Source organism: Protopterus annectens, chromosome 15.part0 (assembly GCF_019279795.1).
Source record: "Protopterus annectens isolate FY-2018-M chromosome 15.part0, PAN1.0, whole genome shotgun sequence".
Lineage (NCBI taxonomy): Eukaryota > Metazoa > Chordata > Ceratodontiformes > Protopteridae > Protopterus > Protopterus annectens.
Window position 1 is genome coordinate 575,963,721 of NC_056749.1, and position 15,306 is coordinate 575,979,026.

A 15,306-nucleotide genomic window follows, 5' to 3' on the forward strand; every position below is an offset into this window, starting at 1 on the left:
TGCATTGAGCCAGCTATGAATCTGAGGTATCTTCTGCAAGATTGTCTGATTGGGACATGCAGGTATGCCTCTTTAAGGTCCAAAGTTACAAGCCAAGCCTTCTTGTCCAGCATGGGCAGAAGCTGCTGTAGAGTCAACATTTTGAATTTTGGGACGTCCAGTAAAGTATTTAGAATAGACAGGTCCAGAATCGGTCTCCAGGCTTTGTCCTTTCTTGGTAGTAAGAAAAGTCTTGAGTAAAATCCTTGCCCCTGCTCTTGTTGTTGCATTGGCTGAATAGCCCCCCATGTCCATGAGAGATGAAACTTGTTTTTGTGCCTCTTGCCACTGATTGCGTGGCAGGTCTGGCATACCTTTTGCCTTTTGATGGGTGTGAAAGTGGAACCTGTAGCCCTGAGAGACTATATTTAAGACCCATTTGTCCTGGGTTATCTTGTGCCAGTTTTGTGAAAAAAGGTGCTAGCTCTCTCCCCTCCCCCCCCCAAGGGTGCTGCCAAAAAATAAGTGCTTGGCATTGGCAGAGAGAAGTCATTGGGTCTGTTTTCTATAAGGCTGTGATTTGTCTTCTCCGCTTTTGGAGGTAGAAGCACCCCAATGATTGGGGCTGTATGAGCCCTGGGGCTGTTGCCTGCCTCTAGGGCGTCTGAATCAGCCTCTTTGTGGTCAGTCTGACACTGGAAAGGACCAATTCTTAGAGGGCCAGTTCCTGCTAAATCTGGGTGGCTGTACCTGTAAGAAATCCTTTACTGTCTGCACAGATTTTGCCTTATCCTCTGTTTTCTTCAACACCTCTTCTGCCTTAACACCAAACAAAGTATCATGCTGTAATGGAGCATCCAATAATTTTGCTTTAACATGATCAGGCAGAGTCTGTTCCTTTAACCAAGCATGCCTTCTAATAACAGAACCTGTAACAGCGGCCCTGCACGAGGCCTCCAGTGAATCATAGCCACACTGCAAAGTATGTTTTCCCACTTGCTCAGCTGCATGCAATAAATCCTGCCAATCTTTCTTCTCAGAACATTCAGAATTTGACAACATTTTTTGTTTTAACAAAGACATTAAGTATTGCTGACATTTGAGCATATGAAACTGACAATTTAAAGCCCTTACAGCCAAGGTAGCAGAAGTGTAAACTTTTTCCCCCCATCTGTCCAAAGCCCTAGAATCTCTATCTGAGGGGACAGGGTTTTTGGCAGAAGCAGCTTTGACCCCTTTGGGACCCTGTGAGATAGTTTCTGGGTCAGCAGCAGGGTTCTTATAAAGAAATTTATGGGAGTCAGTGACCCTGTAGCATCTGTCCAGCTTAACAGGGGCAGGAGGTAAAGAGTCTGGGGACAGGCCGGACTCTGAGAAAACATCATCTACTATGTCTAGAACATGGGGAATTGCAAGGTTTCCCCAAATGAATAGCCCTCAGGAGGAGAAACTGAAGGAATAGAATCTTCAGCAACAGAATCCTCATAGGGAGGAACAGAATATCCCTGATCAGAAGAGGAATCAGAGGAAATGGAAACCTAATCAGAGGAATCATATTCAGTGTCTTGCCTAGGCCTCTTATCAGGAGGGGGATGGGAACCCCTGATCAAAGTAATTAGGTCTTCGGCCATTTTCAGCATCTGCTTTTTAGGCATAGAAGTCTGTCCTGGAGAATGCTATACTGTTTTCGTTGTCTTTAAAACTGTTTTAGACTTTGTCTTGGATGCTGAAGTAGGCTTTATATAAAGTTGTGTAGGTCTGAACTCACCCTCAGAAGCCAATGCCTGCTCACCGGCTCCGGACCCATCTGAGAGATTCATTTCCAAAGGGCCAATACCTTGAGTATCCAGAGGCCTAGCTGTCTCCACGTGGGAGTCTGAGGCGACCTGTGGCTCTGAGGTAGCAGGAGTCAGGGGCTGCGAAAGTGCCTCACAGAGCACTGGCGAACCGGCGACTGGCCTGGAAGAGGCTTTGTCGTCGGTTTTGGACCTCGAATGCTTGTCCTTGTCTTTATCCTTGCGTTTTTCATGAATTCCGGTCGTCAGTTGTTCCGACGGCATTATGTAATTCAACCTTCTGCCAAAATAATGAAAAGTAAAATCGTACCGGCGCTTAATTGTACATTGGTTAAATCTAGCACAAAACTGACAACTAGCAACATCGTGGTCAGGGCCTAGGCAAGGAATACAGTAAGAGTGGAAATCCTTATGAGGCATTTGCTTCCCACACGAAATACAATTGTTAACTTTTTCTGACATCGGTCTGGAGCAAGAAAAAAAAGTTTCCCCAATGGGGTACTTAGCTTTATTGAAGACTTCGGATCTGAAATTCGATTTTGAAAATCTCAGGAGTCAGCCGACCGGCACTTGCGAACTGCTTTTGCTTGGGGCACTGCGCGGCAAGAAAAACTGAAGAAAATGGAGTCGGCTGCATCTTTTATACCCCCGGTGCACTGACATCAGGGAAGAGGCGACAGCAACCGACGCCAGACCAGGACTTTGGAATTCAGGCCAACTGCGGGTAGCCTGCCAGTAGGATAACCCAAGTGTAATGACTGCAACAGTGAAACACGATGAACATCAGATCTTAAACTATCATCCTGCTATAACCACACTGCCAAATTTGCTACTGGCACAGCCTACCAGACACCACTGTTACAACATAAATTGCCTCGGATGGCTTGAACTGCCTAGCCTACTGCGGTTCAACCAGCTAATAGTGGCACATAAAAATCCTTTACCAAACAGAAAATACACCTGCACTAAAAAATATTATCAGCCCCTACACCAGCACCCGGCCACTGTGATCATCCACTAGACTCCTAGTTCAAACATACAAATCCAAACTACTCAGCTGGGGACTCTGTTTGCCAACTCTGTTGTAAAACCATGGAACAGACTCCCAGCTGACTTGACTCTAGAACCCTCACTAACTCTATTCAAAAACAAACTCAAGAAATACTTCAAAACTCATTGGTTATGTCCTTGCACTAACCCCGACTAGTGACCTCTCTATTACTTAGGTGCCTTACCTTCAACTACTTTTAACTTTTTTCTACCACACCATTTCAGGAAGGGTCAATTGTATAACTGCTGCTCAATGTGTCTTAAACCTGAATGTAATGTTATGTATATATAACTTTGAAAATAATGTTATGTTTTGTAAAGTGTTTTATAATAAGTTAGTACTATATGTGCTAAATGCTGGTCTTGCTTATGACTGTAATCTGCTTGAAACTAGCATTTACTAAATGTTCAATGTGTACTATTATCTTGGAGCTTTCCTCCCCGGGCCTCCGCTGAAAATGGACATATATCCAGTCGGACTATCCCAGTCAACAAATGTAAAATAAAATAAAAACAAATACAAATTTGTCTGGACAAATCTTGATTAAATCCGCTGGAGGGCAAAAAATGATGCAGCAACTTCTGTACATCCATGTGAGAAAAAAGAAGTTTAGTATGTCTACATGAAAACAATGGTGAGAAAATACAATTTCAAAGAAATATCGAGAGGGATGAATTTTCTACAAAGAGGAACAGCAGAAAAGAAGCAATATTTGTTTATATGATTTGTTGATCTGGAAAGTTCAACTGGTCAATGTCCATTTCACTAGAGGTCTGGGGAGAAAAGTTCCACATATCTTTACATATGTTTCAGGAATTAAAAATTATAAAACAAACAAACAAACCAACAACAAAAAAAATATGTATATATTTATATTGGATACATACAGATATTACAAATATAGACAGAAACAAAAAAAAAAAAACAAGATTTCTATATTACATTACATATGTTACAGGCAGAGTTACAGAACATGTTCTACATACAGATAAAAGCAAGAAAGTTTAAATGATACATAAGGACATGGTAGTTAAATGGAAGAGGTGAGAGAAAACTAGTTATTGTTGAGAACACAGAGTAAGGGTACAAAGAAGAGTGATGTGATATAGAACTTGTGACACAAGTAGAGCTGTTGATACTATCTGTAGATTTAAGAAGCTCAAAAAGCATTTACAGTTTTGTACAGATTGAGTACACAAACCATCTTCTTGAGATTGTTGCATAATTAAAAAGACTATACACAAGTTAGATGTGAGGCACTTATTAAAGGAAAACATGCTAACAAATATCTTGAGGCTTGCACAGCAACCTACGTGATTAAGCAACTCACTTTGACAAAGTTCTTTATAACACTTCAAAGGACTAAACAGGTGGACTAGAGAACTGTGTTTTGAAACCTTGCTATCATACAGATTTTGGAGGGATATCATTACTTTATTCTCAATTGTTTTAAATGCTGAAAAATAACTATAAGCAGCAATCAAATGAGGTTAGAAAATATTGGGAAGACAGAATGGAAAGTCAATACACAAAGGAACAGTGCGAAGACATAGTATGCAACAAAATCCAAAAGGTTCAGGGTTTTTGCACGAAAGTGTTTGCATAGGGATTTTTGTACCCAAACAGACATCAAAGAGTCTTTCCAAAAGTAAATAGCAGGTGCTGGAGGTGTGATGGGAAAGACAGCAGTTATTTGGACAATGTTTTTGGGAATGCAATGAGTTGGCAGATTTTAGAAATTCCATAAAGAGTACTCTGTTAGAGATACTGAAAGAGCAAATGATTACAGCCAATGAGTTGATTCTTTTGAGCTGGGATTTAAGATCTGCTTTGTAAAGTTTAATGCTACTGGCTGCCAAAAAAATAAAAAAATAAAAAAATAGGCAATGGAAATCAGAATCTAACCAACCGAAATGATGCACTGAGTATTGTAAATGAGATTAACGAACTGAAGCAGATTCCTTTAGAAAAGGAAAGGAATCAATTACATATAAATAAAAGAAAATTGTGGGAACAATGCATGTAGAATAATGTTCAGGAGAAGGGGTGAAATGCAGGGGAGGGAAGTATTCTGAACAATTTATGTAATGTTGGAGTCAATGATAATTATTGAAAATTAAAATATATGTGTTATACAAGAAATTAATGAAAAACATTTCAAATGATTTTGTTTTCTTTTTATAACTGTATGTGTACCTATGTCATTTTTTCAATATCTGAAGCTAATAAAGATATTAAGACAAAGTTGCTCTTTTTTAATAATTTCTAAATTAACAGTATCTGCAGTAGATATTAAGACAAAGTTGCTAATTTTTAATAACTTCCAAATTAACAGTACCTGCATTTAAAGTGTTCTTGATTTTAATTATTTTCCCTAATTATTTTTCTACTTTGTCTGTAACTCTGGAGGTAAAAGTTAAAGAGTTGTGCTCACTACCTATGTGTCTGCTGTATGAGATGTAAGCACTACCTGCTAAATAAAAATATGTATTATTTTATTTATTGGTGTATGTATTTATTTATTTATCCTGTCTCCCTTCTCTGCATTATCTATTTAGTCCTTTATTTTACTTGTTTGAGATGGACTTTGGGACATGGTTCTGTTTTGCTGTTCTTTGCTCTTCATCAAAGGTCTTTCTTTATCTAAGGCAGTATAATGAACTTTGTACCTGACCTGTCCTAAAAAGGACATGGTTACTTCATAGGTAGGTACTAGGCTATTGGCCCAAGGGCCTTCATAAGCCTAGCCAATAAGCTTCCCTGGCTTATGCCACCCAAAATTTATTTTCCTATGCCACTGTTGAGCAGACACACAGAAGTGATCCTCGGGGTGTAGTTCCTATTTCCCATCCACTTATCATGATTTTTCTTGAAGAGTGCTAATGAAGAACATTGTTTGACATAGATGGGTAGCCTGTTCCAGAGTATGGGAAGTCTCTGGGACAGGAATCTATCCCTCCAGCATGTCCTTGAAAACACACTGTACTTGAAAACACACTGCTTTATTTTCAATATTTTTTTTGTGTACATGTGTCACAGATGTCATGGAATGCCAAGAAAAGTAAATTAAATAAGCGACACTATACATTTCATTGGTCTGAATGAAAATATTAGTATAAAAAAAAAAGCAACTCACACTGAAATATTTGTATAATATAAAGCATTACAGGAAAGCAGGTAGCAGATGTACGCTAAGAGAAGGCACAACGAGACTGCTCTTGTATCAGCAAGTCAATTACCAACGTAACCACTCCAGGCAGAACTTTTCAAGCAATATTTATGAGCATTTATACTACTGGAGTGTAAAAAAATTACACTTACCTATTACCATCCAGATTCCAAATCGGGCCCAGGTACCACGATCTAGCTGCATCATCAGGTAAGTGTTCACAAAAACACTTAGGAGTGGCAGAACAGGTAGCAATGGAACCTAAAGAATCACATCCTAGTTAGTTCACTCTGATTGTTGAAACATATCACAACTTATATGCTTTTACAACTGTTTAATTCATTACTAGTTAAAGTTTCCTTGTATATTAATACAATTCTGTATATAATTAACAGAAAAATACATTTTCCTCTGTACACTGCACCTGTTTGTAAGCCTTCAGCAATGTTGTTAAAGGCATGCTATATTCTGCATCATGTGGTATTTGGCACTAAAATATCCTCTAGGGTAGATAGGAGTCTACTTCACAACAGTGGTAGCTGGGAAACTCGACAACACTTTGACTGACATCTGACGTAAGAAACATGAGAAAAATCACTTGTGTGGAAGGATTAATAAATGCATCAAGGGCAGTGGAGCGAAGGACCCAAGACAAAAATTCACAGTTTTAAGCTCACACAACAGTCAAGCTGAAGAAGTATATCTTTCTGCAGATGATGAAAAAGATCTGCAACACAAATAATAACAGGAGTGCATGACAGGGATGAGTGTAACTTGACAACGCTTGAAATTGATCAAACGTATGGTAGCTTAAATTTAAAGCAAATAAATGTAAACTAATCCTTATGGGGAAATAAAGGGTAAAAAAAAATGTGGGGTGGTAAGAAACAATGGATCAAGTGCCTTGTCATTTTAAGCTATTTAGTTTATTCCAATGAAATTTTAAGCATGTTCAGTCTTTCATTTTGGCTGTTTTCATTACTACTGGTGTTGCCAGGAGTGGCTATGCTAATTTATGCAATTCTCTGAATCACGCAGTTGTGCGAATTACTTACTGCAGACAGTTCCAAGGGAAAGCACATAGCTTTAGCATAGGTCTCTCCCCTGGTTTTCCATATCAGCCACTAGCACAGTCATAGAGGCAGCCCAACGTGGTGTTGCATGTCTCTGTGCTATGGTAGGCCTGTCTCTCAACATGGCAACCTTTCTGAATTCGGCCCTATGTTTAACCAATTAGAGCTTGTGCACAACTGCTACAATATTACAAATAGGTATTTCACATTGCCTTAGACTTGCTGCCTTTTTAGTTCTACATAATCTTAGAAAAAGTTCTAGTCCTTAAACACTACAAAAAAGCAACCATATTCAAACAGGGAAGCAAGCAATTAAATTGCAAGACTAAACAAACAAGTCTTAAAGGGACAATCCCAGTGTTTAAAATTAGGGTCCGAGTTAAGCTGACAGAACTCACACCCACTTTGACTCATCACATTCATTCCCACCCACAGTGTCATTTTACTTTTAAATATCCTGTAAATCCACAGTTCCAGTCTTGTTTCAGCTCCCAGGATAAACTAATATTTGGATTTGTGTTCCTCTCTGACTTGCACTGGATTGGGTAACTATGCCCCCAGCTCCTGGGTCATATTTAAAGTAAAAAAAAGCTGTGCCAGGGAAAAAGGACATCAGTGTACACTAAGTTTTAAATTTTGCATCATTCACGCTTCTACAGATGTACATGCAGCCCGCTCATAAAAAATAATGCATTTGTCTAGTGGTATACAGAAATCAGCACCTATCAAACTACAAGCTGAAAAAGGAAAAGTGCGTGTCTACTAATGCTCCACCCTTGTCACACACTTGGCTTTTGATGGAAGTACTATGCAGGTCAGAAAGTCACTACACAGGGGTAATATTCTCAGAACAGGCCCTGATACTCTGACTCTACTGTAGGTGGGGAGCAGAGGGTTGGAAGTTTTTAGTAGTCTGCTGCTACAACTCTTTCTGCAATTTTAAGACTTTTTCTTCAAAACAGTATGACTCTGTGGGTCACTTTTCCAGTTTCCTCTCTTTCTCCTTATGATGTCTGAGTGTTCTGGGTAAAGATCTAACAGAACAAAAAGTAGCAAGCTTGACTCTGAGGCAATGATCTCTCCTCAGGTAGATTTCTAATGCTTATCTACTGCAACATCACTGAATCCTCCGCAGACTCCACACTTTCCTGTGTTGTGAGAGGGACCTAAACAGATATGATAATTAAAATGGGTGCCTGTACGGGAAATTTGTTTGTTACAGGGCCACTTACTAATAAGGCCAAACACCTACAATAATCAAAAAAGGTTAAAACATACATATAATTCTAAACTTATCAAAAGAGCTCACAATGGACAGATGAATGGTGCAGCCATTTAATGAAGGGAATTATAAGTTATCAGAAGATAGAAAGTGAAAAAAAATATTTGACATAAGACTGAAGACAGTTTGTCATCATAAAGTTTGTTAAGGGTGTTTCATAATGAGATTGGTAGTTGAAAGTTGGCGACTTGAGAACATTTTACTACACTGCATGGCCTTGTCAGTGCTGTTAGCTTTTGCAGCTAAAGGTTTTCAAGATCTAACCATTATGTTACATGTTTCAGATCTTTCAGCTATATGGAGTTTAAAACAGCCATTTCTAAAGACTTAGTCAAGTAACATATTTCAACCTCTGTAGATCGTAGCCATTTAAAGTCAGTAAGGTTCAGTCGTTGGGCTCTTGTTCTTTCCACTTTTCATTAACTTCGGCTAGAATAATCACATCCTGCTCCAAGCCACCTCTGACCCTTGTACATCTGAAGGCTGTCTTATAGAGAGTACAAAGTAATCTGCACATGCAACTATACCATTTACACATCACCTGCTCCAAGATGCAGACCATAGTTTTTCAATGCCTAATCTTGACTGGCCACTGTTCTAGTCTTTTGGAGAATCTCCATATTACAGGATGCCAATCTGGGAATAGTACAGTATTTCAAATATTTTGGCTTGTGGCTGCCCTCCTTGATTTCCTTCCAGACTTACTCTGACTGTTGTTCTTTCTGAATTCAGTAGCAACTTGACTGCTCTTATAGGGTAAGTAAGTAAGTCAGTGGAGCCTGAAACCACAGAATACATCCAATGCATAAAATGGATGGTCTTCACTCATCAGGTCAAGTACCGTCTCCCATTCATTACTTTTACCTCCCAAAAATTTACACAAACTCCAGTACCTGCAGGCTAAGAATCTGAAGCTCATACGTTTTTGTCCCGTTTAAGATTAGTAAGGTAAGTGAACTGTCTCTAAAATAGTTTACAGAGTGGCAATTACAGTCTTCTTCATAGAATGGTTACATTTTCCAAGGCACCAAAAACGCATCAGAGCTACATCCAGGTCTGTATGCCCTGATGAAAAACCAGGAATACCTTCCCAACTACTGACCTTTCCCCACAACAGCCTAGCCTCAGTGGTCGTCTTTTCAACCCTTATATGTGGAGCATCCTTCCAACTCCTGTCAGAGTTGCCCCTGCCTCAGCTTACAACAGCAGAGCCACATGTGTCCCTCTTTAGAAATAAGCTACTGCATTTGCTAAACAATGAGCTACAATCCTCACTGCCACTGTAGCACTGTTATGTATCCCTGCCATACCTGCACTGGTACCAGGCCCTACTCTTCAGTAGACATACAGTACCTAATCACTCATCAGAACATGCACACATTTACACACTCTCTCCATTTGCATGATTTGAATCTTATATACATATACTGAGGTTTCAAATCTGAAAGTCACCTCTGGTCCAGGTCCAGGTTGAAAATATTCCTTCAGATCAGTCTACCTAACAAGCCAACAAATCCACAAGTAAAACATGATAAAAAACAAACTAATGAAGTGGGCAGATTTGATCAATCATAAATCAAATTATATATCTGGAAAAAGATAGCAATACGTTACACTAATTGTACAACCCTTACCTTGAAGCTGAGAGGTGCTTTGCTTTCTGGCTGCCTCCAGATTACAGCAGTAAAACACACAGTCAGTGCAAGAAGAAATAATGTCGCAAAAACACTTCCAATATCGCCATTTACAATTGATTTGTAACATGTGGCTAACACAATGCACAGAACTGTGATTAAAATACCTAGGAAAAAAGAAAAATAAGTAAGTAAATAAATGAATAAATGTGTGAAAATAAAGGTACTATAATCTGCAGATAAATTAGTTCATATAGAATAAGTGACTGCAGCATCCAGGCTTATTGGGATTAAAAGAATATGAACTGCATCATGAATAAGAGTTATAGATATTTCTGAAATAATTTACTAATTTATCTTTAATTTCGCATCTCAGTGTTTTGAACTGCAGGCAAAATATCACAAGTAATTCCACATGTTTTAATATCATTATTGGAATATACTGTGTTCCTAAAAGCTTGACTGACAAACACAGGACTTCAGTTTTATTGCACATAAAATCATCTATTTTCTTTAAAATAGACCAAGATGCACACTGTTTAACTAGGAGTGGTAGCTTGTCCTAGAATCTAGTTACAGACTTTATCGGACCCACAGCTAGGTCATCTGGTGTCCTCGACTGGTGCCACTCAAGTCAAAACAGAGGAACAAAAATTGAAAAGAAGTCTTCCAAAAGTTGAGGACAAGAAAAAAATAAATAAAACCTCTTCTCTGTTCCTGTAGTTGCTGCAAGCTGTTTGCTACAAATTAACAAGTACCTTACAATAGTTATTAACAATCATGGAGCTTCAGCCATAACTGTGAATGCAGTACCAGTATTTATTTATGAAGAACATAAGCAATTTCTTCTCAAAAAGGATATGACTTCATCAGATTCTGATGAAGTCTCATCCATTTTGGAGATGAAGTCACTTAATTTCTTATTAAAACTTATTGCGGATAACTGACTGACTTTTTTTCAGTGTTGGTCACTAGTGGACATCAACATGTCCGGTTCTAGGTGTTCTTGGCGGAGGCGGTTATTCATTTAGGAAGGTGCAATATTCTTGTGGTTTCATAAATCAGTGCCAGTATTATAACTGACATTTCATTAACTTCTGCCAATCCCCCTAATAGCTCTTGCCTGGAACAGCCACCACCTTTTCCCTATCGTAGTTACAGCTCTGGTCTTTATCATAAATTAATCCCACCACTTCTCTACTACTTACATTTAGTTTTAGCAGCAAGTCACCCAAACTGATGTTAACCCTGTCAGCTGTGTGTTCCTTCACAGTGTTATAAAAAGAACTGGGTGTGACAAAGCTTTGAAAAACAAAAACAGATCATACCTCTGGAGGATGTTGAACACTGAGCACGGCGAAAGCTTCCTTAACCTATCTATGGAAATTAAAATTTTATTTCCCCACTATGTCCTTTTTGCAATGTTTGACAAGTATAAAGTACAATGTTAGATAAGTATAAAAGGCAGCACTGTGCATGATTTAGAAGTCCCCTCCCCACAACACAGCACAGCTGTATCTCTGCTTGAGGTAGTAATGCTTCCCACCATGCAGTCATCGGCATATTTCTGACCCACCAGTGGTTGCTCACTTTAATCTCTGGTAAGAAGGCAGCAAACAGTAAAGACCTAAAACTTAACCTCTGTGCCATTTCAATGGCCACATGTACTGTTTGAGGATATTTCCCAAACTGTGACTCACCAATTTTTTGTTCCAGTTACATAGCAGTTAGTTTTTAACCGTTTCCATTTGCTCAGTCTTCCTACATGGAGAATTTGTTAAACGCTTTCATCAAATTCATATAGGTCATTTAAACTCTCATACCCTTATCTACAGAAGCAATCACCTGTTGAAAGAACATCACCATGTATACAAAGCAGATCTTTTCTTTTATGAACCCACAGTGAGCTTGATGCAGAAGCAAGATGTCTCCTACTACTTTTTGTATATATGACCATCCTATTACTTTACAAGCTATGTATATTAAACTGATCTGCCCTTGTTGTGAACAGGAATCATGTCACCACACTTCTGGGTCATGCCCATCTTTCAGCACAGAGTCAAATTTAGTGTTAACATTTACGACATCGTGAATGGGCGTGGTTTGGCGTCGGGCTGGCAACTCAGCACCATAAAAATCTGCCAATCATTAGCGGACCGGAGTTCTGCTGTGGCGACCCCTAACCGGAAAAAGCCGAAAAGACAAACAACAACTTTGTATAGGAAAACTCTTAGTAAACCAGTGTGTTCCACAGCGCTTATGTTCTTGATTTTATTCAAGGAAGTTTCTAGATCATGAATGCTAAGTATTATTTTCACATTGTTTTTTGCAATCTCACAACTATTATTAAATCTTTCAGCATATATTCAATATATTTTTAAGGCTGGAGCCTATTTTATTATGTTTTGTCAATATAGATCACATTCGTAATTTTTTCTTTTCTTTTCTCTGATGTAGTTGAAGACAAATTGTTTCTTGTCTTTAACCATGGAAACTCAGCTTGTTTCATAACTTATTTCTGTCATCTTGGGGACAATGTTTAGCACTGCATGTTTTGTTTATTCTTGTTTTGGTATTTGCTGACTTCTTTATTATAGGTTCATAGGTAGGTGCCAGGCTATCGGCCCAAGGTCCTACGTAAACCTAGCCAGCAAGGTACCATAACTTACGTCACTCAAGAAAGTTATTTTCCTGTGCCACTGTCCAGCAGAGACACAGAAGTGATCCCCGGGGTGTATTTCTTATTTCCCATCCACTCATCAAGATTTGTCTTGAAGAGTGCTAATGAAGAACTTTGCTTGACACAGATGGGTAGCTTGTTCCAGAGTATAGGAAGTCACTGGGACAGGAATCTATCCCTCCAGCGTGTCCTGTTAATTGTGGTGACAAGGTTTAGGTCCCTAGAGCGTGTAGCTTGGAGGGATTGGGATTTCTTTAGGTGTAGCATGTCCAACAGCTCTGGGTTTGACATAGCTTTATATGTTAGGCAGAGATCACCTCGGAGTAGGCGATATGCTATGGAGTAAAGCTGGAGTTTTTTGAGGCGGTCAGTGTAGGGCATTTGTTTGAGGCCAGTAATCCTCTTTGTGAGGTACTTCTGTGGCCTTTCCAGCTGCTGCAGATGTCTTGTGAGGTACATTCCAAAAGGGGCGTTGTACTCTATAATGGGTCTAATGAGTGACAAGTAGAGGGGAACAATGACCTCTTTTTTCCTGGATGAGAACCCTTTTATGATGAGGTGTGCCACGTAGAAGGACTTCCTCACTACTGTGGCGATGTGACTATCAAAGGAGAGACTACTGTCCACCTGGGTCCCAAGGTCTCTTATCACGCATATGGTGTTAAGTAGATTGCTGCCTATGTGGTAGTTCATGGGTACAGAGTTTTTACCAAAGGGGATGACCTTGCACTTTTTGGCATTGAGCTTGAGGCCATGGCTCTGACACCAGGCATCCATCTCAGTGAAGCCCTTCTGTAGGATGCCCACATCATTTGGGGACTTGACTATGGCTCCTAGTTTGCAGTCATCTGCGAACTTCATCAGCCAGAGGCCTTCTGTGTTAGCCTGTACTTCAGAGAAGTAGATTCCAAACAGGAGAGGTCCCAGGTCGAAACCCTGTGGCACTCCACTTGTCACTGCCTTGAGGTCAGATTTGGAGTCTGCAACTTTTACAGTGTGGGTTCTGTCAGTGAGCCAGTTGGCAACCCATCTTGTGACATAGGGATTTATACCTAGTTTACTGAGTTTAGCTATAATTCCAGAATGGGGGATGGTGTTGAAAGCCTTGGTGAGGTCAAGATAGGCTGTGTGAACCACCTTACCCTCATACACAGCTTTGGTGACTGCCTCAAAGAAGTCGATCAGGTTCAGGAGGCATGATCTGCCTTTCACAAACCCGAACTGGGTGGGATCCAGAGTTTGGAGGTTACCAATGTCTTTGTTTATGAGTTCCATGATGAAACGTTCCATGGCCTTGCAGACCAGGCTAGTCAGGCTAATAGGTCGATAGTTCCCGGGATCAGTGGTGGCACCCACTTTGTGGAGTGGGATAACTGTTGCTGTGCGCCATTCAGTGGGCGCAAAGCCTGATGCAAGGCTATATTTGAACATGGTGCTTAAGTGGGGAGCCCGTTCGTTCTGAAGTTCGTGTAAAACGCAGCCTGGGATGTTGTCCGGTCCCATGGATGCTGTGTTTTTGGCTTTAGAGAGTGCAGCTTTTACATGCGTAGTTGTGATTACAGGGACTCTGCATTCTTCCTGTATAGATATGGGCCCTTTAGGGGGTGAGAGGGGGGTAAAGTTAGCAGTGAACCGATCTGCCAGGATGTTGGCAATATCAGTTTGTTCTGTAATTTTCGTGCCTTTGTGCTGAAACTCAGAGCAGATCTGGGTGTTGCCATCTAGATTCCTGACATAGCTTTAGAATGCTTTGTGGTTGTCCTTGGATTTAGTGGCAATTTTGTTTTCATAGATAGCTTTGGAGGATCTTATAAGGGACCTCAGCTTCTTACTGAGGCTGACCAGGGAGCTCCTCCACTCATGGGATTTTACTCTCTTTTGCAACAGTTTCTTCCTTCTGTTGTACAGTTTGTTTATGGCAGGGACCACCAGATTGGCTTCCTTTTTTTGGAGGCTAGAGTCTTGGTTCTGTTTGGGATAGCACGATCTTATAAGTTCTGTTCTTATAAGTTATACAGTGCCTTATTTTTCTGTTGCAAAATTTGTTAGTTTTTATAGTTGTGCTAAAGTGGGTTTAATTTCTGAAATTTCTGGTATATTTCTATCTTGTAGGAAATTGATCTAATGACTCATTCATTCATTATCTGAAATAATTCATCGAGTACCTGAAATGTTTTTGTATCCATGCCAAATAATGGAGCCACCAGACTTGTGTAATACATTTGTTTACTGGAAAAGGCGGACTTGGAACAAAGCCAATTTTCAGCGGAGGTCCAGGGAAAAACCCTCCAGATACATATCTTAGTAACGTGGGAGGAAACCGGAGCAACCGGAGAAAACCCACACGAACACAATGAGGACATGCAGACTCCACACAGAAGGCACCCCAGACAAGACTCAAACTGGAGAACCTCTTGCTGTGAGGTGACAACTCAACCACTGCACTACTGCGCCATCCGATTTGTCCTATTACTGTTTTTACTGCACAGTGCAGAATGGGCTGAGTCTGCAGTTGGTCATTTCTGATCAATGCTCTACCCAGATAAACAAAATTAAAATGAAAAAATAAACAACTCTTATAGTGTTGTGGTTTGGCTGTATCATGGAAACTGCAAATTCAGGGTAGTACTTGCATATAACTG

General features: G+C 39.9%; 1 protein-coding gene across 5 annotated transcripts in view; it reads right to left on the reverse strand.

The window, feature by feature from the left end:
• Positions 1-15,306, reverse strand: part of LOC122789926 (cationic amino acid transporter 3-like) — a 184,484-nt gene that overhangs the window by 55,365 nt on the left and 113,813 nt on the right. For all 5 annotated transcript variants that reach the window (XM_044057397.1, XM_044057394.1, XM_044057398.1 and 2 more), the window contains exons 10-11: positions 9,985-10,151; positions 6,148-6,256 (exon numbers count right to left, since the gene is read on the reverse strand). In XM_044057397.1, the coding sequence (XP_043913332.1) occupies positions 6,148-6,256; positions 9,985-10,151 (276 nt within the window). The remainder of the gene's footprint in view (positions 1-6,147; positions 6,257-9,984; positions 10,152-15,306) is intronic.